At 40.2% G+C, this 20,406-nt stretch overlaps 1 protein-coding gene across 1 annotated transcript in view; it reads right to left on the reverse strand.

The window, feature by feature from the left end:
* Nucleotides 1-19,950, reverse strand: part of ANOS1 (anosmin 1) — a 134,035-nt gene extending 114,085 nt beyond the window's left edge. Inside the window, exon 1 of the mRNA XM_033052325.1 lies at nt 19,744-19,950. Within this exon, the coding sequence (XP_032908216.1) occupies nt 19,744-19,935 (192 nt within the window). The 5' untranslated portion in view covers nt 19,936-19,950. The remainder of the gene's footprint in view (nt 1-19,743) is intronic.
* Between the last annotated feature and the right edge of the window lie 456 nt (nt 19,951-20,406).

The following is a 20,406-nucleotide window of genomic DNA, read 5'->3' on the forward strand; positions in this document are numbered from 1 at the left end:
AAACAACAGATAAATATTATAAGATTCATAGGATTGCAAGATCATATTACAAGATTCATTTCAGCAAGTATTTGTGCACACTTGCTTTCCTCTGGTAAACCACAAAGGTCCCAAACAGTTAAGACAAACATCTATATTCCTCACCTTGAAAAAAAGAAAGCAGCATAGCATCTCTTGTAAGAAAAAAAATACATGCAGAGAAGCAAGAAAAATCAATCTTCTATCTACAGTGGGCCCCATGGGGGGGAAAAAGTTAATAGCATTCACAAGCAAGTACAAACTGGTCTTTAATTGGAGCAATGGCAAAAAAAACCAACCAAAACCAACTCTATAAAATGACTTAATTTGCATCTCTCTCCATAATTATGTTAGGAGATACAACCGTTTTTGAAATACCAGAGATGAGCTTTGAAAATTAACTAGCCACTTAATCTGCTATGACAGTAGCTGTATACCTATTATCAGTTTTGGAAGCTTCTTCTCCCCTGCCCAATCTTCAATCCATATTTGTGTGAAACCACTGTCTCTCAGAAGTGGCCTCTCCTGATGACCTCACCGATTCTTTCAAAATGACAGAAAAGCACAGAAATAAACCTTTCAAATAACAGTACCCACTGAAGTAAAACAGAACATTTGAGTAGACAGATCAATAACTGCTGCAATGATGAATTTAAAGAGAGCTTCCCAATATACATTTTCCTTACCCTTTCAAAAATCTCAACAGCATGAAATTAAAAGTAACAGTAAAATATAACTTGTGTTTGACATGCATTTCATGACTGCATGCTCACTATGACATAAATTAATACAGGAACTTATCTATGTCAGTGCTGTGTGTCCCCAGGCCCAGCTCTGAAATGTGGAACTAAGGTGCAAAATGGAAACAACAAATTCAAACCAGGCTTCCCAGCTCCCAAATACAAAAGTGTGCACTTAGGAATGAATTTCAGGAAAGCTTGTACACTTAGTGGGGAGAGATATCAAAACCAACAAATAGGAAATGTCAAATAAATTTATTTCTCAATGCCCTTCTGTCAAAAGTAAACACAAACTTGTAATTAATGTATGGGGCAGGGGAACCAGAGTCCTGGGCTCTGGTATTTAGTTATCCTTTTGCATATAAATAACTGGAACATATTTTTCTTTGAAAATAAGGCAGGAAAATGAAAAGAGGGTACCCAATTATACAACACTTTGAACACCTGCCCTGCGAGTCTTTCACCAAGTTACAGCAAATTTTACCCCTTACGCATCTTGAGATGACTCAGCAACAGAGTGAAGACTAAAATCTGGCCAGTGAAACCAAACCACTCTCTAGAAATGAACAGGAGAAAAATGGAGCTGGAGATGGTGAAGGAGAAAGTTAAAGTTCAATAGCAAGGTCCACCTCAGAAACAAGACTGGCTCTTTCAAGGACAACTTATGCAAACATACTTTTAGCATTGTTTCTATTGCATGCTTGTCCAGTGTCTGCCACGTTTCATGACCATTCACTGGAGAAGCCATGGATAGAAGAACAGTATGAGATTAAAACATCCATGAAACATGATAAAATAGCAGTAATATTCTGCTTCAGGAAAGAAAGGAGGGAAACACAAAACTGAAATGAGTATATTTTGCTCTTTACATAGTTTCTGATTTCATTGTATATTTTATGGAAATAATTCATTAGTAAGGGATTTCTGTTTCCTTATCGTGGTTCTAATAAAAAAATGAAACTGAAAAAGTAAATATCAACAAATAATACATTGAATGTTATTGTGTAGCTTTGAGCCATTCCCATCTGTTCTGTGGGTAGATCCCAGGAAGAGGAGATCAGCATCTTCCTCTCCACTTGCCCTTTTCAGATAAAGTACAATAAGGTCACCCTTCAGCCTCCTCCTCCTCTCCAAACCAGACAAACCCAAAGTCCTCAGCCACACTTCCCAGGACATGCCTTCCAGCCCTGTCACCAGTTTTGCTGCCCTCCTCTGGGTGCATTCAAGGACTTTCATATCATTATTAAATTGTGGGGCCCAGAACTGCACACAGCACTCCAGGTGAAGCTGCACCAACACCAAATACAGTGGGATAATCACCATTTTGAGTAGCTGGTGGTGCTGTATTTGATGCACTCCAGGATGGGATTTACCCTCTTGGCCTGACCCCCATTCAGCCTGATGCTGACCATCACCCCAAATCTTTTTCTGCAGGACTGCTCTCCAACTCCACCTCTGCCGGTTTATACTTGTGTCCAGCATTATGCAAAATCCAACATTTTTCACTTGGTAAATTCCATCCCATTAAACATTACCCAGTGCTCTAACCTATCTACATCCCTATGCAAGGCCTCTCATTGCTCAAAAGAGTCACTGGCACCTCCGAGTTTGGCACCATTAGCAAACTTGCACTAATGGTGCATTAACCTGCTGCCTCCAGAGCACCGATAATGTATAGAACAGAGCTGGCTCTAGAACCCAAGGAGCACCAGCCAGATGTGCCCTGTTCACTAAAACCCTTCAAGTCCTGACCTTCAGCCAGTTCTTCCAGCACTCCATGAATCCACTCATACCACAGGTGCCCCTGGCATTCCCACAGCCTGGCTCATCTTTTGCCATGCCTGAGGCTGTTGATGACCGTGCTACCAGCACCCAGCTCTGCCCACCCCATGCCAGCCCCTTTGGGGCTGCTCCCCTTGGAGAGGCCACTGTCAATGAGGTCACTCCCAGCCCCTGGCTTCCCATGCCCTGGGAGTCAGCCCATGCTGACAGCACAAGACTCTGCTTTAAGGTCTATAATAACATCTTCATTTATTCCTGATGTATAAGTAAATGTCCTTAGACTTTATTCTAGTCAGCAAAAGCACAAAACAAAATTTCAACACCAAAACCAAATAAAGATCACCCAAACAAGAGAAAACAAAAAGCATATAAAACCATGTAAAACTACCAGAACAAAACAATACTGCATAAAACTCTAATGTGAGAAAAGGCAGGAAATCAAACAGCATTTGGTATATATTAGTCACACTGTTTAATATACTACTATCAAATAACTTTATGACTGTTATATAAATACATATAGAAATCCAGCATTAAGCTTAGCTATGTATATATATATTTCCTCTGCCATCTTATTACAACTCTTAAAACAAAATTTTAAAAATTAAATTTAAAAAATAAATAAATAAAAATAAAAATAAAAATAAAAAAAACACACCAAACAACAGTATCCCGAAAAAAGAAGCTGAGGGCAAGAACACACTTTGGAACAAACACCTGAAGTTATTCTTTACTGTAACTAACTACTGCAATTCCTCACAACCAAATCAAGTGTACAACCCCCCTTAGAGAAAGCCATTTTTATACCACAGATGTTTAAACCATAGAAAAGTCAATGCTGGTTACTGGTTAACCCAAAGTAATTAAGTTAAAGAGATGACTGAATGTAAGAAATACTTACAAAACTGATCAGCCTAAAAATTCATTCTCTCATATAACTGCAGTTTACAAATATAAACCAAAATTCAATTATCATGGGTCACAGTGTGACTCACATAGCCATCTAACTTTAAATATCTGGATTTAACACCAGAAAACGGGTATCACAAATAACTTTTACAAAGTCTTAGTCAAGTTTTATTTTGGATTTATGCTGACATTGCCATCATCTGTAATGTGCTAGCTCCTATCAATGATATGGTAGGTCCTCCTGTAGATGACTGGCCACAAGTAGAACTATATTGACCTAAACTTTGCATTGATATTTCCTAAACAGTTCATGCAAAGTCAGTCTTTATTGATGTTACCAAAACAATAAAAGCCACAACTTCATATACACCAAAATCAGAAAAAAAAAAATAGACCAGAGTAATTAAAAAATTAAGTAAAATCAGCAACAATTACCTAAATTATGAAACACAAAGCTATTTGTTCTCTGGCTGTCATCATTAGTAGGTCTCTAGAAAGACAATCATCAAAACCCAAAGGCCATTACCAGTGAAACAGTAAAAGATCAGTAGTTTTGAAAACATAATACGTATTGCTTGGATTAAATTTGCATCTCGAATGGGACACCTTTCCTCTTTTTGGAGCACTGTATTCTCAAATACACAGAAAAACTACTAGATAAACACAAGCTGTAAAAATAAATGAGCCACAGGAATCCTTGTGTCCCCACACACTTGTGAGTTATGACTGCCTTCTTGTGGTTTCACAGACTGCACTCTTACCACTTCTAAGACTGATCTCAAATGAGGTCTTATTTTGTTTAGCAGAAGTTTTTACGAATCTGTAAAAGAATCCAGATGAAATAAACTTCACTTCTCCATGCAACAGGAGGAATTCAATACACTGACGCTAACTTGAAGTTATATATTGAATCTCAAAGTACATTTGGGCCAAATTTCAAACATATTTTTTGGAATTAAGTAACCCAGTTGAAGTGAACAGAAACTAGACAAATAGCATTAATATGGGAAGCAAAAGATAGCTTGTCAAGTACTTCTTTGTAAGCTCTAGTTCAAAATCCCCACTCCTTCAAAATGCTAATGCACGTCTTCTGTTGTGGCAAACTAGATTTGCTATACATTCGAAATAATGAAATAATAAAAAAATATGCTGGCTCAAGGATGTGACAGAAGTGTAGCCTTGGGAAATTAACACCAAAAAGAACAAAATGCATTCTAAAACCGGAATGCTTACTTATGTAAAATATAAATGTAGACATACTCAACCTACTTTGTATTTAAAAAAAATACAGCTAGTCCACAATATACTGTAGGATTCAATGTTTCAGTTTGCATGCTGCTTTGAATGCTGATTTGTTTTATAACTGAAAGGTTGCTTTGAATGCTGATTTAATTTTATAACTGAAAGCTATAGTCCATATTACTATTCTGTATAATTATAAGATCACTGGTTAGCTGGGTGATTCCCAACAGCATGTGATGTGGTATGTTTATCACAGGCTGCATTTGCCTCCACTGCCTACCAACAGAGCTACAGACTCCCTGGGAAGTCATGTGAATCACAGAAACACATCTATTGAACAAAACACCTGGTTTTGATGGGCTTGATCTATGCATTTACACATATTTCAACTTTCCCCTTCAACTAGTTCTAGCCTGGTCCATGGACACAACGCCCATTAGTTGCTAAAGTACACTAAATCCCAGGGAATTATCTCTCCCAGTTATGTTAGTCCAGAAGAAGTCCATTGCATGAACTCTCAGAGTGGTCCATGATGTGAAAGAAAAGGTGATCACAATACTTGAGACTCACTCCCAAAGCAAACTCTGATCCACATTAAAACACTAATGTGTAGATGCACCTCAGACATTTCTAGTATTTGTCAAATACACAAGAGTAGCAATTCAGTGCTTTCCATCAGACTAAATTTTCCTCAAAAGCCACGCTGTTTCAGGGCCAGTCAAGGCAACTGGACTTGCAAAATGCTTAGGGTTCTGTTGTCTCGCATCTTTAAGAAACTAACCACACACGCAGAAAGAATAACAACCATGCATTTTCATATCAACTAAAATGCCCATTATAAATAGACTAACCATAAAGTACACAAACAACGGATAGCCCTGCATGCTGCATCGTCATGGAGTAATTTCTGATTACAAAAACTGCTAAATGTATTGTTTTACAATTTGTAAATGTAAATGTAGTTTACACTGTACTACATACTGGTCATGTGATGTTTCACTGTATTTTCTCCTATTCTGTTCTGGCATCTATGAGAGGGACATCATTATGTACTATACTTGTAACTTTGGCAAGAGTATGGATACACACTTTTCCTTCAAACTTAGCGCTCTTCAGCAGCCATGTTACTATGACTCAGTCAGGTACCATCAAATTATATACTTACATTCTTGGGCTCAACATACTATTTATTTCCAATATAATTGCATGAAATTCACGTGATAAATTTCAGGAATGCATTTCCTTTCTCTTTGGCATGTGTTACTAGTTTACAAGATACTAAATATTTCAAGCCACAGTAGCAGCCATATCCCCACAAGCTGATGGATACATATGGAAAACAAATGAAAATATGAATTCCATGCAGCACCTTTCTCAGCACAAAAAAATTTGAGTCAAGTATCTCCTTATTCCTATTGTCTTGATGTATTACTATAAAATTTTTCTTATTGAAGGCAATAAGCTCAATAAACATAATTGCCAATATGAATATTGTGTTTCAGTATCTCCTAGTATTTTTAAAGCAAGTAGCAAAGTATAATCTCAGCAGAAAAACTTAGCACAAATAACAATCCTACAGATTAAATATGTAGTTTAAAATTTGACCATAATACTCACTGGTAGCTCCAGAGACCTATATTTGTAACTTTTTTTATACAAAAATCATGTTTTGGAGGAATTATTAAAGTGCATAGCAAAGCTCTTAAAAGTAAAAAGTGTAAAAATTAACACAGTCCTTGGAGGTCTCACAGTTGTTTAAACAGTCTTTGGGGAGTTTTTTTTCCATTTTCCACAGAAGACCTGTCTCAGTGAATGAAGTGCACCTCACCAGACCTGGGATTTCCTACAAGCATTTGCAAAAGGGTTGTGGTCATTCAGGAGCTAAAGATTTTTTTCAAATAAAAATGACCCTTGGACTTAGACAGAATAGCCTATCTGCAATTTAAACCAAAACCAACGCAATATTGTTAGAAATCACACAAACACCAAAAAAAAGTCTTTAACCATGACAGCTAAAGCAGCTTTTCAGAAAGAAATCTTATTTCCCTAATATATTTTAATTGTAATCTTTCCATACATCTGCCTTCATTGTAAATATTGCAGAGAGACAGAAAAGATGTAATGAGTGCAGTTTAATAAGCCCAAAATTTGTTGTTTCATCTCTAAAGTACAACTCAACAAAAATTTTACCAGACAGGTTAACACTCTTCTCTCCATTGCTACTACATTTTTGGCCCTTGGTCTGTCCCTTCCCAACCCAGCTCTCACTTCTGCAGAAGGTCAAACACAGGGTTGCCAAATTAAGCCTGTCATAAAGACTAGTAGGTGGCAGTAGCATCTGCTCAGGTACCACACATCACATCACTTGCTGAATGTCCTTCTAACAGTGTCACACAAGCAGAGGAAGTCACACTGCCCTCCTCCAGACCAGTCAGCGCTGCTGTCTTTCCCCAGCTCCCACACCTGTAAACCCTGTTGGCAGGGTTTGTGTGCAGACCACATTCTTATTCCTATCCCATTTTAAGGAATGGCAATAGCTGCCACAACAGCAGAAGTTGATGACATTGTATTGACAATGGATGAAAAACAGGCATCAAGGAAGGAGCGCATTGAAGGCTGGGTGAGTCATTCCCTTTCCACTTGAAATGTGACATATCTGCTAACCTGATCCTAGCTGAGACCCTATGGCCCTACAATGCTGACAGTATATTCCTGAGAGAAAAAGCCTTTTAATGCAAGTTGAAATATATTCTTCCAGTTTTCTTAAGGGTTTTTCCCAGTTTAAGAACTATATGCTATAAGAAATTTATATTCCATAGGGAAATTGCTGCAGTCCAGTGTTCTAGGCCACCTTGCAAGCAACCTAAGACTGTGAAAGGAAGAAGAGAGAGAGAAGAAATCAACATTAAATTATATTAATAACAATATGCTAAAACTACTCATACAATTAAAGGTACAGGGCTATTAACTTGATCTTTCTTTAGTGACAAACTTCAGGGGAAGATTTATGTTGCTTCATCACATTCCCATAAAATTCCCCACAAACATAAAAGCACTTCATGTGCCAGGTTTTTAGAATACAATCTTATAACTAACTAATGAAGACATACCATAAAAGGAAAATAAATCTCTCTTCAAGGCAGAACTGAAGCATTTGTCATTAACACATATGGTTACCAGAGATGTAGCTGTTATGCAGAACAAGCTGACAGATCCATCATGTTTCAAACCTTTCTGGCACCAAATGAAGAGTTAAAAATTAAATCAGGTTAATTTGCATTGAAGTTATTGAAAGGCTTGTAACATGAGAGATGTCAAAGCACGGCCTAAGTCTCTACCCTAGCCACAGCATTCTAAAGCCTCCAGTTAATGTAAATAATTGGATATGGAATTTCACAGAATTCCACTGCATAGACCTTACCAGTTCTGATATCTTTAATCCAAATCCACAGCCACAAAAGAAAACCGTTGTAACATATATCCTTAAGCTCATTAAATGTGGACAACTGCAGTTAATACCAGTTGTCAATAACTTGTACTATCAGCAGGCATTTTATATTAAGATTTTGTTTCTCTTTCTTAAATCACCTTTTTTTGCAGAACTGACAAATATTTCAGTTGTTCCCTTTTTGGAATGTGTCTGATACTGGTGGTTTGCTCAGGAATTCTGTCCCAGTTATAAAGTTTCCTTCCATTTTACTAGCCTTCTCACCTGTGTAAAGCAATTGGGAAAGAAAGACAGTGAAGGAGTTCTGGTACTACAAGGAGATTGATAATATTCCAGTTTCTTTTTCATTGGACTGAGGAGCTCTGCACAATTTACTTTCTCAGTGGGAAGTTCATGGGTGAGAACAAGTTAACTGAGGCTCAATCTATACCAGATGGATCTACTAGGTATGACTAAGCATCTTAGAGGAATAAAAATTTGACATCTGCTCCTATTATTAAGAGAACAAGCCATGCCTGTTGATGAAACTCACAGGGGCAATTCCTGAGGGCACCTGGATACATGGGAGTAACAATCAGAAACTGAGCAGTATTTCACCTTTAAAAATATATTTGTCTACTGCCTTTAGTGGTATTTAGCTCTGGTTACATTAAATTGCTTCTACTTTCCCTTGTCATCTGAAAGAATCTCTTCTAAAAATATTTAAAGATGCTTTACATCTAGCATATAACTGGCAATTCGATTTTACTTTGTCCTCATGGCATTGTGGTATTTACTACCACTGTGAATCGAAAAGAAAGATGTCATGATACAATAAGATGGTATTTAACAAATTCAAGTTAATAGTCTTTAAACAGCATACTGAGAACTTTCTTGTTTTTAACTCCAAGCAGGTATTTCTAGTATATTTTCACTGGCCTCAGCTTATTTCCATTGAAACCACAGGATACATTACTATCAAGTGTAGGGATATCAGAGTCAGGGCAGAAACAAAAGCTTCAGAAAGCTCCTGTCTTAAGCTATTAATTATATAAGTGGAAGAATCAATGACTATCCATCAGAAATCTGAAAGATCTCCAGTTAAAGAAAACAACATGACCCTACCCTACATTAATTTGTAAAGCTCTTCAGTCTTTAAAAACAACTGAGTCATACTTGCTATTCCAAAACAAAGGCAACCAGCATATCCTTTAGCAAACTGTAAATGTTCACTTTTCTACTATTTGGAAAACAGTTGGGGTTAGGTTTAACATTCAAGTTTAGTTCACACTGCAGCTCTTTCCCATAAGGACAGTTTTGAAAACAGGAAGAAGACTTTAAATAATTGTTTGCTGTTCCACATTAATTGCCACTGAAAATTCAGGTTTCAATGATGTCCAGTGCTCAAACACACAGGTGTGAATCTATGAATAAACCAATTATTTTACAAGAAGAACTAATACGCTGCACATGTGCATTTCTACTCCACTTGGTCAGTGAGGATCTACTGGGCAATAAAAACCCATGAAACCAAAAGCCTACTATCTTTCACACTGTGCATTCAGCTTTTTAACTCAAAGGAAAAATCCAGCAATAAGCTCCTGGCTGTAAAAATCTACATCTTCTTTCCTTATTTATTTTGACAAACACATCCCATAGCCTGCTACTAAATAATATATGAAGTGACACACTCTTCATTAATTGGATTATTTTTACCTCTTTGTGTCAGTTTGTCTAATCCCAAATGTTTCTTCCTCCTACTGCATATCCAGACTGACCAATGTTTGGCTAATTCTTGATCTCAGTTCACAGTTGCATAGAAAGAAAACAGAAGAAAGCCTCAAGCTCTTTTAGTTCCAGTTCCCTTCCCAAAATTGTTAGATACAAATTAAATGTCAACATATTATACAGTCTTTGTAACTAATTAAAATGGGGGCAGATAACGGTGTGATTCATTATTGTCTAGTTGTAGTTATACATTAACATGATTTTATTGTTGTCAAAGGAACTACAACCATCACCTAATCCAAAAAGAAACAAAGAAAAAAAACCCCACTGTTGAAATAGTTTCTATATAGGGATACAAATTTGAGGTAAGAGAAAGGCAGACAGTTACTCTATTAGGACATCATCATCACAATAATACATTGTTATCACCCCTTCCTCGCTATTTCCTGCTTCACCTATCTGTTCAGCCATGTGCTAAATTCAAAGGAAACCCAAAGTACTTATAGCACTGAGGTCAAAACATGAATTTGCAGCGTCTAGGTCCAAAAATGCCCTGAGGTCTGACTAGAATGTTCCAGTCATTAGCAGTTAAAAAGCATGATCTGTTAAATACAAATGATGTATTGCCCTATGCTCACGGTCTAAATCACTAGCTGAGAAATCACATTTATGCACATGAACTGATATTACTTTTCTTTTTTTTTATATATATATATAAATTACTGTGAAGATAACTTCCCTAAAGAGTAATCCATTAAAAAAAAGAAAAACAGAAATATGTTGCTAAATTCTCATAAGAATGACAAGGAAAGTTGAACTACATTTGCACTAGACTAAATGAGTACATTATTCTCATCCAGTCTTCACTATCAGCCTCAATTTCTGACTGTCTGGATGGAAGACATTCGCTCTGAAGCAAATTCCTTTATATTATCTTATTGCAGGATCCATGACAGCTAGATTGCAGCCCTCACAGGCAGAAAAAACAGGCTTCACTACCTTGGCCAGGTTTGCAGTTTCAACTGTGACCACTGGAGGAATTACAGTGGCAGCAGTTGGTCTAAGTTCTGACATCAAAGACTAGACTAGCTAGAACTCTGTTGTGAATTTTCATAGAGGCTTTTCCTGTAACTGACCTCTTCAATGAAGACAAAAGGGTTTGCAAAGCATTTTTACTATGCTACAAACAATAAAAATTAAATCTTTAAACCAAGCAAAATTTCAAGCAGCTGAGAAAGAAAAGAAATTAAAAAACATTCACAAGAAATAGTTACAAACAACCCACCCTACAGACTCATAGCATCTGTTCTCTGTTCCGTAATTCCTGAATTTCAATTAATTGTGTCACAGGAAATTCTACAGTGCCCTCTACTCCCACATAATTTCTCCTACCAAGATTGTTAGCCTGCTAGAGTTCACCCACATCCACCTTTCTCCATTCTGAGACTCTGTCCCTTTTCTTGCTTCTCCAACAAGTTCTGAAGACACGTGTTCCTCAGCAATCTCAGCTGCGTACCAGAGAAGTCACGTCCTTTGCAAGCTTGAGACAAGTCTCTTCTTTAAAGGAATATAATTACATTTGTACATATTTATGTACGCACATACATAACTTTGATGTCATGTCTCTTTGACAGTCTAGAGAGATACATTGGTTAAAAGTGTTATTCACAGTAGACAACAGAAATTCAATTAAAACTTTCAACTGGGGTTGTTCCCCAAATCTGGAAATATCTGATATCCTTTTCAGTGGATAGAATAACTGTGTGATTCTTTTTAATCAGAGATGAAAGGAATAGTACTCTACTTTCAAGTTTAAAGGGTCCACTTACCTTTCAACACCCCCAGTTCTCCATCTCCGTGTCCTGTGACCTCTTGGTCATTAACAGACTGAAAAACGGATACAACTGGAGTTGGGACACCAAGTTCACAGCACTCTACATTGTTGACTACATGGACCTAGTGTTCATACATGGACCTGATCCAGCTGAAATCAACAGAAGGCTTTTCATGGACTTCAAAGGTTTTTGAAGTATAAAACCTCATAAGGCTCAGCTGTGGGAAAGATCAAAAAATGAAGATTCTTGGTGTAAACTCCTAGGCAACTGCTTTTTTAATGCAAGGTTTACATTTGCCAAGCACCAGTTACTAAATATCAATACAGATGTGTCTGTCTTCTGTAGGATGCTCCTGATACTCAGTCATTATTCCTATTTTCCACCTTTAAAAACATGGATGCTAAATTACAGCACTTTCTTTTTCTGTTCACAAAAGTTGGCTATACACTCCAATCCAGCTAGTCAGAGAGAGCAAAAATTCACATAGAATGGCCAGTGGAGATGCAGGTCAGCTTGTGAATAACAATCTCTATCAATAAACGCAAACTCAGCACTCAATCTTAAGTTGCCCATTACAAAATGACAAATGATGAGCATCTGGAAAATCAGTCTGCTTTTCAAGCTGTCTCAGAAGTGCAATGTTTTGGTTTTGTTTTTTTCTTATACAACACTTACTAAATCAAATACATTTAAATTAAGTTCAAAGCACTAGTTAATCACCAAGACACCCCATATTCAGACAAGAAATAATGCTTTAGTAATAGTTTTAATATGAACACTACCCATCTGAACAACCTCTTGCTCTGTATTAAGTGGCTATATCTTCCAGTGGAAAAAGATTTACATTTTAGAACTGACAGGGTTTTCTTTCAGAAGTTTTCTAAAGCTTTTCAAAAGCAGCATCTCCTCCCCCTCACCAACATCACTGTGACATTCAAACTATTCTGTGCAAATATTTTCTATACATAAAATGTCTGCTTTAAAACTTATTGGTAATTCCTGTTGGGTTTATTGCACCTGGTATCCAGCACATTTACCAAATTAACAGCAATTTTAATTTTACAAACACAAGTATAGAGAAATATTTTTCCTCAAATATGTAAGAATATTCAAGTAAATGTGAGAAAAATATCTTGGCAACTCCTGCTGTTCAGTACAATTGTTCACCATTCACATACATTTTCATACAGTTCACTTGATTTGCATTTAAACTTACATTTGAGACACAGACAAGTATTTTAATTTAGGAAAGCAATGAGCAAGTCTGAGTCATCTAAAATCCTAAATATCTAAACAATGACCAGGGGGTGGAAACCCCTGCACTCATACCAACTGTGCAAGCATTCACTGAGGCCAAAGAGATTTGGGTCTGGTTATGAGAAATTTAATACAACTCCCACTGAAATCAGGGAGGTTCATACCAGACCAGGTTACAACAGCAAAGACTAACAACGGCTCAATTACACAATATGGTGAACAATGCAGCTGTTTTCATTAGATGCAACTGTTGTTTTTCTAAACAAACCTTTCATTTTCACAGGTTTTACCTAAGAGTCTGTTAGATCTGTGCACCTTTTGTTCACAACTGCAGATCTTGATAATAAGAGCACACCAAATGCCAGAATAATTACCCAAATTATACACTATAGAAACATTAAAAACAGGAGACTCATTGGGACTTTTAATGAGTTTTGAGAAAAACAAAGCAATGACAAATGCTACAATTTGTCTCTGGAAATAAATTTACAGCAGTGTGCTTTACGAGACATATGAAAGTCAGAATTATTTAATACAGGGGCTATTTTTGGAAAGGAGATGAGTACTAAAATGGCAACAAAAGCAGATGGCACACATCTTCACATTTAGAAAAGGTTGCAAACATGTCCCAAGAGAAGTAAGTAAACTCACTGCCTGGGCAGCCTGTCCATTGGAACTGAAACACTCTGGGAATAACACGCTACATATCCACCATATTTCATTGCAAAAGTACCATACATCTTTTCAAAAGATTTACTGAAAAACAATTTATCATTTCAAAATTATTCGAGACAGAATAAATGGTTTCTTCATGACTTCCAGCTTCTCTACAGCAGAGCACAGAGACACACATCCCCTAGACTTTGAGCCTGGCCACCACTTTCCCAGCTGGGACCCATTGCAGATTATTGCAGGTGCAGGCACTTTAGAGTTACAGGCAATTTGAAGGCAGATGTGCTGGCATTTAGACAACTAGCTTCCTGACTTGTAGGTGAAATCTGGTATTGCTTATCTAGAGGTAATCACTTGCACATTATTTGCTTGCAGATATAAAATCTGAGAACCTTTTATTACTTAAAGAATTGCCTGTTTTTCTTCAAAAACTTCAGTTGTCCTGAAACGCAACAGTCCTTCTACAACACTAAAAACAACCTCCTACCACCATATAGTTATCAGTCATTCCATATAACAAACATTTAAGGATTTACTCTTCCCTTTTATAGCTACTAAACATTATGCAACATATGGCTCTATTAGCTTAAAACAATATTTTTCCATACTTTCAAAAACAATTTTGAGTTAGCCTTGGCTCATCTAGCTTAGTACTAATTCCTAAGTACTAAATCATAGTATATTGCTATTAGATTTACACTAAATCACATTTACAGGAGGAAATTTCTCTCTAATTTCCTTCCATATATCACAAAACTGGCTTACCACTTGAGGGATGTCTACGTTGTATCAAAATTTTCAGCTACAATTCATCCACTTTGCAAATAAGTCAACATGAACACAGAACCCCTAAGTGACCAAGGTCATCCACAGTGTTGCCTGTATGTTTCTAACCAGTGCCCATTTTAAAGAGTTTAAATCTCTCATGAGCGAGTTCAAGCAGCAATCTCAATTCCATATCACACAACACATTTACATCTCTATGTACCTGGACACTCCTCAGATGAATAAAGAAATGGATTTGCTAAGATTCAATTTACTACTGAAGATTACCCACTCAAAATACTGAAAACTATAGTGAGATGTACCAATATCTAAAAGGATAGAAAAAATTTGATTTAGCATTAATATTTTGGTTTTAATGCACTGACAATCATAAATGGTCATATGTGAACTCATGCAAGAAAATCTAAATCATGAAAATTAATTTAGAAGTGTGTAACAGTTATTTAGCAGGCATTACATCTTTAAAATGTAGTCAATCCTATTCCCTGTTCCAGTCACTCCTCCACACCCGGAGTGACAGGTCCAGGATTGGGCTCCCCATTACATGGAAAGAGATGGACTTAGTGGAGGGAGCCCAGAAAAGGGACAGTACTCTCACATGAGAAGAGGCTAAAAGAACTGGAAATGTTTAGCCTGAAATAGAAAAGCCTAGATGGTTTCTCATAGTTTTTGTAAGTACCTGATGGGAGAGAGTAAAGAAAATGAAGTCAGACTCTTCTCAGTGAAGCTCAGTAACAGGAAAGAGGCATGGCCAAATCTGAAACATGGGAAACGTCACCTGGACATGAGAAAACACCTTTTTTATTACTGTGAGGGTGGCTAAACACTAGAACACGTTGCCAGGAGGTGCTGTTCAGCCCCAGCTGCTGTTACTCTGTGAGCACATGGCTGTAACCTCTCCAGTGACTCCACACCACAAACACAGGCAGTTTTACTGGCTACTACCCTAAACTCTCAGGGCATGTTCTACCACCCTCTCAGCTTTTGACCCAGTAAACAAGACTGACCACTCCTCTGTCTTAAGTAAATTATCAAGTTGCACATCTTACACAGGAAGACACTTGAGCTTGAGAGGTCTATAACAGATACCAGCTAAGACAAAGATCAACAAGTTCACAGGTCAAAGTAAACAGTTTGCTCTCCATAACATTTTTTAGCCTAAGTAGTTACAGTGATTTTCAAGCTCTTATTCACAAAGAAAATTTTAATCATGCCAGATTTAAAACATGGCTCAGATGGCTGGCAAAAGAGATTAAAATTCAAACTGATATTTCAGTAGACTTGAAAAAAAAACTAAAGGTCACTGCCATGCCTGTTCCCCCAAATTGAAAGGAGTTCATCCACAACTAATATCACAAATGGGAAAGGCTACACCCACAGACAGAAATGCAAGGAATTTAGTTCACTCCACTAAAGCAGGCAGGTTATGCAGAAAACCCCTACCAAAACTAATCTGAGCATTCAGGTTTCTTGTCCAGCTGTATGAGGTCCCTGTTTATATCCATATCCTTTTCAAGAAAACAAAAACTTTTGAAGTAACTGATCTCATCTTCATGAGGGCTTTACCTACTGTACTAAATTACAAACAAACTTTGAATACATCAAATTAAAATTTGTACCTTTCTCCTGGAGATCAACTAAAACACTGAGACAGAAATGGCCTAAATAAGAAAATGCTGAGGGAAAGAATATATCCAATGACGTCACTGTACAACTTCTAAAATAGTATGCCTTTTCCAACACCAGATTCACAGTCTCGGTGTTTCTTACGGACCCTGACAACTTAGTCCTTCCTCTCACTCCAAACTAGATGAGGAATTGCCCTTCCTATTTCATAAGGACACCATACTAACACCTAGGCATGCTCTTCTAGATAACACAACACTATGATATATCACTGTAAGGTTCAATCTATACCTTCTCCTCCTAAGCAGGTCATTTGATGGTCATGCTCTTGCTTACTGGAACAACACTCTTGCCATCCTCTCCTGTTCAGGTGTTTTAGGGAAAACTTTGTCAGAAAAAGAAGCACAGCACTAGGAAATCTGCTTTATCAAGGCAGTGACACAAGAGCATAGAGAGGTTCCAGTGAATGCTCCAATTACTCCCTTATACATGTTTGCAACAGTCATAGTAAAACCCTAGTGTCAACACTCAAAATGGCTTAAAATAAGTACTCTGGACATAAGGCTAGAGAGATGAGTTCTCTTTGCCCTTACCTTTTCTGGTCACAGGTCAATGAATGCTTCATTCAGTGCTGCCCAGGGGCCTAAGTTACACAGTTGGGATTAAAATGCTTTTTCTCATCTGCAAAATTTCAGAGCAAGCTAAAGCCCACTGTTGAACACATTCCAATAAGATAGAAGAGATATGTTGGAGTCCTTTCATTTAGACATTAAACATCATTCTCTATTGTGTCTTTTGTGGATGAGTATGCAATTAATAAGATTTTATATAAAAAGAAGAATCCACTATGACCCCACCTGCTTGTATCTTTTTGTTTGATTGCTTAGGATGAAAGAACTTTGTCCTAGCATGCTCTCTGTGAAAGTTCATGGCCTGGAGATAGGCCATAGATATAAAACACACACATTTCATTGGGTGTAAGACCCATGTGGTGCATAACTCTCATAATGATCTCACTTATCCTTTGGTACAACCTCTACATGGAACTTCCCAAAACCACCAGAACTGGAAAACTCCCCTGGTCATGGCAATTTTACAGGAATAAGCAGGCATCCATGCCCCTTCAACAAACATTCTGAAGACCAAAGATTTTTGATTCAGGTGACTGATTCTTCTTCTAGCCTGAATCAATAGTCTACATGGAAAAAAAATATTATTTGACCTATGCTTCAGTTAAAATAATCTCCTACTGACAATGTATATTTAAAATAGGCTAAGAAATGTTTCCCAAGTGTAAATTAACAAATAGGTCTTTTAGAAAGAATATCTTTCTTGAAACTTTTAAAAATAAGGACAGTAAAAAAATGGGTGAAAATTGTCTGTGAAGGGAGGAAATGAATTAAAGTCCCTTGTGAACACTTGGAAGTTGGAAAAATATTAGTTGCCATTCAAGCAAGAGCCAGAAGGTACAGAATTAACCCAGACTTCCTATTCATGCTACCTCATTCTCTTTAAAAAGTTGTCAGTAAGGTGATTTTAGTACCATAAGCTATGTGAAATTAAGTCTCTATGAATAGTTTTGGGGACATCATCTCTCGCAAAGCGTCCAGCTGCTGTCTCCCTAATCCCCACCACTGAGGCTGTATCTAAAGCAGGGCTGAGAAATGAGTGGGTCAGTCTTTGAATTCTTGCCTAACTGGGAGACACTAGAGTTCCTTCCTGCTCTGATTGGGAAGACCTAGTGTTTAGTTTGCTTCAAAGGTTGAATCAGATTACAAGATAAGTGGGCATGTGAAATGAAAAGAACTCCAGAAATTGCTACCAGTTGAGATGAAAAGGGGAGGGGAATGGCTAGAAGGAGGGAGAAGAGAAAGGAATGGAAGGAACATCATACCATTTAGCCCACATGGAATAATCTGGCCCAAACCTGCACATTCTGCAGTCCACTGTGTTTTATCAGTCTCCTGTGAGAACACTGGATGCTTGATGTACTTTAAAACTCTCCTCCTTTTCCCCATTATAAGACAATGGAGAGCTTAACTTTATAAACGAGCACTTCATCTTCCAAACATTACAGTCGTTTCATGTCTAACAGGAGTTTAATCCCTAGTAATTAAGATAAATTACCACGTGTTTTAGCAGGTTGGGGTTAAAACTCTGAAATTTTCAACCGATTACAAAAAAAACAGCCAGTTATCAAGTCTTAACTGAGTAATTCCCTACTTATTTCACTCTATCTAATTAAAATGTAATCACGATTGTTTGGCAGTGTGCATTCTGTCAGCAGTTTTACGTTGAAAAAGAAATCTTGCCAAGAAAACACACAAAAAAGGTGGGGGGGGAAGCCTTTCACTATGAATTGGCTTGATCTAAACTGCCTCTTTAGCCACTGAAACTGTAAAACAAGTAAGTTACAACCGCTTGACAATGCAATAAAAAACACTGACCGCTCTCCGGGATAACGAGCTCTGTTAATGGGTATCCCCCTTGCAGGCTATCCCGGGATGCAGGACCACGCTGACAGCGAGCGCTCCGCCGCCCCCGGCCAGGGCAGCCCCTTCTGCACCCGTCCTGGGTCTCTTCAACCCAAACCGGCTGCAGGCACCCAAACAACATCCTACTGCCCTTACACCGCACGCACTCAGCTCTCCTTTAACACTCTTTCTTAATTTTTTATTTCTTTTGATATCGGTTTATCCTTAAACACCTCTGAGACCTGCTTTTGGTGCCAACACCTTTGCTCCGAACGCAACTCCACCCAAAGCACTTGGCCGGGCGTTCCCGGCTTCTCTCCGAGCGGCGAGCCCGGGGTGAGCGAGCGGCGCGTTCCCGATCCGTGCCACCCGGAGGGACGAGTGGCTCCCGCCACACCGAGCTCGCCAGCCCTTCCCCAAAGGGGCTGCGGCTCTGCGGGAGAGAACGGCTAGCAGCTCGGAAGGGTTTCCGTCTTTTGGATGAATTCGGCTAGGTTTGATATTTGCGCAGTGAAGAACAGGTGAGGAAAGGTAAAGGGAAAGGCGAGTGTGTAACTACAAGAGGGGAAAGGACGGGCAGACACCCGCGGCTCTTGCACTAGCGCCGCACTGCTTCCAGCTTTCATTTTAAGCCTCGCAGGTCTTCAATTCCATTTCTCCCCACTTTATCCCTAATTGTCCACTCCCGTTAGCCAGAGATGTGTCTCTCTGTCCCAGAAAAAGAAAAGAGAAAACGTTACCCCCACCCTCACCTTCCAGGAGCTCAGAACCAAGTATTACACGTTCACGATCACGGCTCTTACAAAACAACCTCAAACTTTCCCAGCGGGCTGGGGAAGCGAACCACCCACCTGCGGGCGGCCTGGCGCAGCGGCAGGCGGAGCCCCGCGGGATCGCCGCCGCTCCGCCCGGCCCGGAGCGCCGTGTCCGCCCGCCCCGCCGCCTCCGACACCCCCGGAGCAGCGGCCCGGAGCGCCGGGCACCTGCGGGGAGCCAGGGCAGGGTGTGCCAGGAGCCGCACGACCCGCCGGGCGGGGAGCCCGACCCGCACCCACAGGCACCGACGGGGCTCGGCGCTGCCGTGCCCACCTGTCCGGCGCCTCCAGGTGCCGGCCATCCCCTGGGAATGCGGGCCCCCAAGTTCGCCAAGAGGCGCCCCGGCCCCGGCCGTCCTTTCCGCCCGCGCCCCGGAGGACACCAGCTCCCCGGCAGGCAGGGGGGCTCCCGGCGCGATGCCATGCCCCTACCTGGAAATGCTTGAAGAAGGCGGAGATGCGGGTGATCTGGAGGCTCAGGCACCTGGAGGTGCATCTGGCGGCGGCGAAAGCCTCGTCCTGCCTTCGGGCGGCGGCGGCGGCCCCCGGCCCGTCGGGGCTGCCGCAGGCGGCCGTCACCCAGAGGAGCAGGGCGAGGGACACGCCGGGTGCCCTCCGCACCATCGCTCCGCGGGAGAGGAGGGCACAGGGCGGCCGGGCGGCTGCAGGCGCCGGGGTGAGCTCGCTCCCGCTCGGCGGGCTGGTGCCGGGCTGCGCCGGGGACGGACACCTCCGCGCAGCAGAAACTACACAAGAAAGTTCAATCATTCAACTCCCCTCACCCCCGTCCTCCCTCTCTCCCGCCCGCCCCGGCCCACAGCCCTCCCCCGCCGGCAGCGGGCGGGCCGATGCTGGCAGCGGCCGCGCCATTGGCTGCGCCGAGCGCCGGCGGGCGGGCCCCGTGCCCGCGGGCAGGCCGGGGCGGCGGGGGCGGCCGGAGCGTTCCCCGCATCGCCGGAGCCTGCCCCGCACCGCCGGAATCTGCCTCGCACCGCCGGAATCTGCCCCGCACTCACCGGAGCCTTCCCCGCACGCACCGGAGCCGTCCCCTCACCGGAGCCGTCCCCTCACCGGAGCCTTCCCGCACGCCGCCAC

This window comes from Catharus ustulatus, chromosome 2 (genome assembly GCF_009819885.2).
Source record: "Catharus ustulatus isolate bCatUst1 chromosome 2, bCatUst1.pri.v2, whole genome shotgun sequence".
Taxonomy (NCBI): domain Eukaryota; kingdom Metazoa; phylum Chordata; class Aves; order Passeriformes; family Turdidae; genus Catharus; species Catharus ustulatus.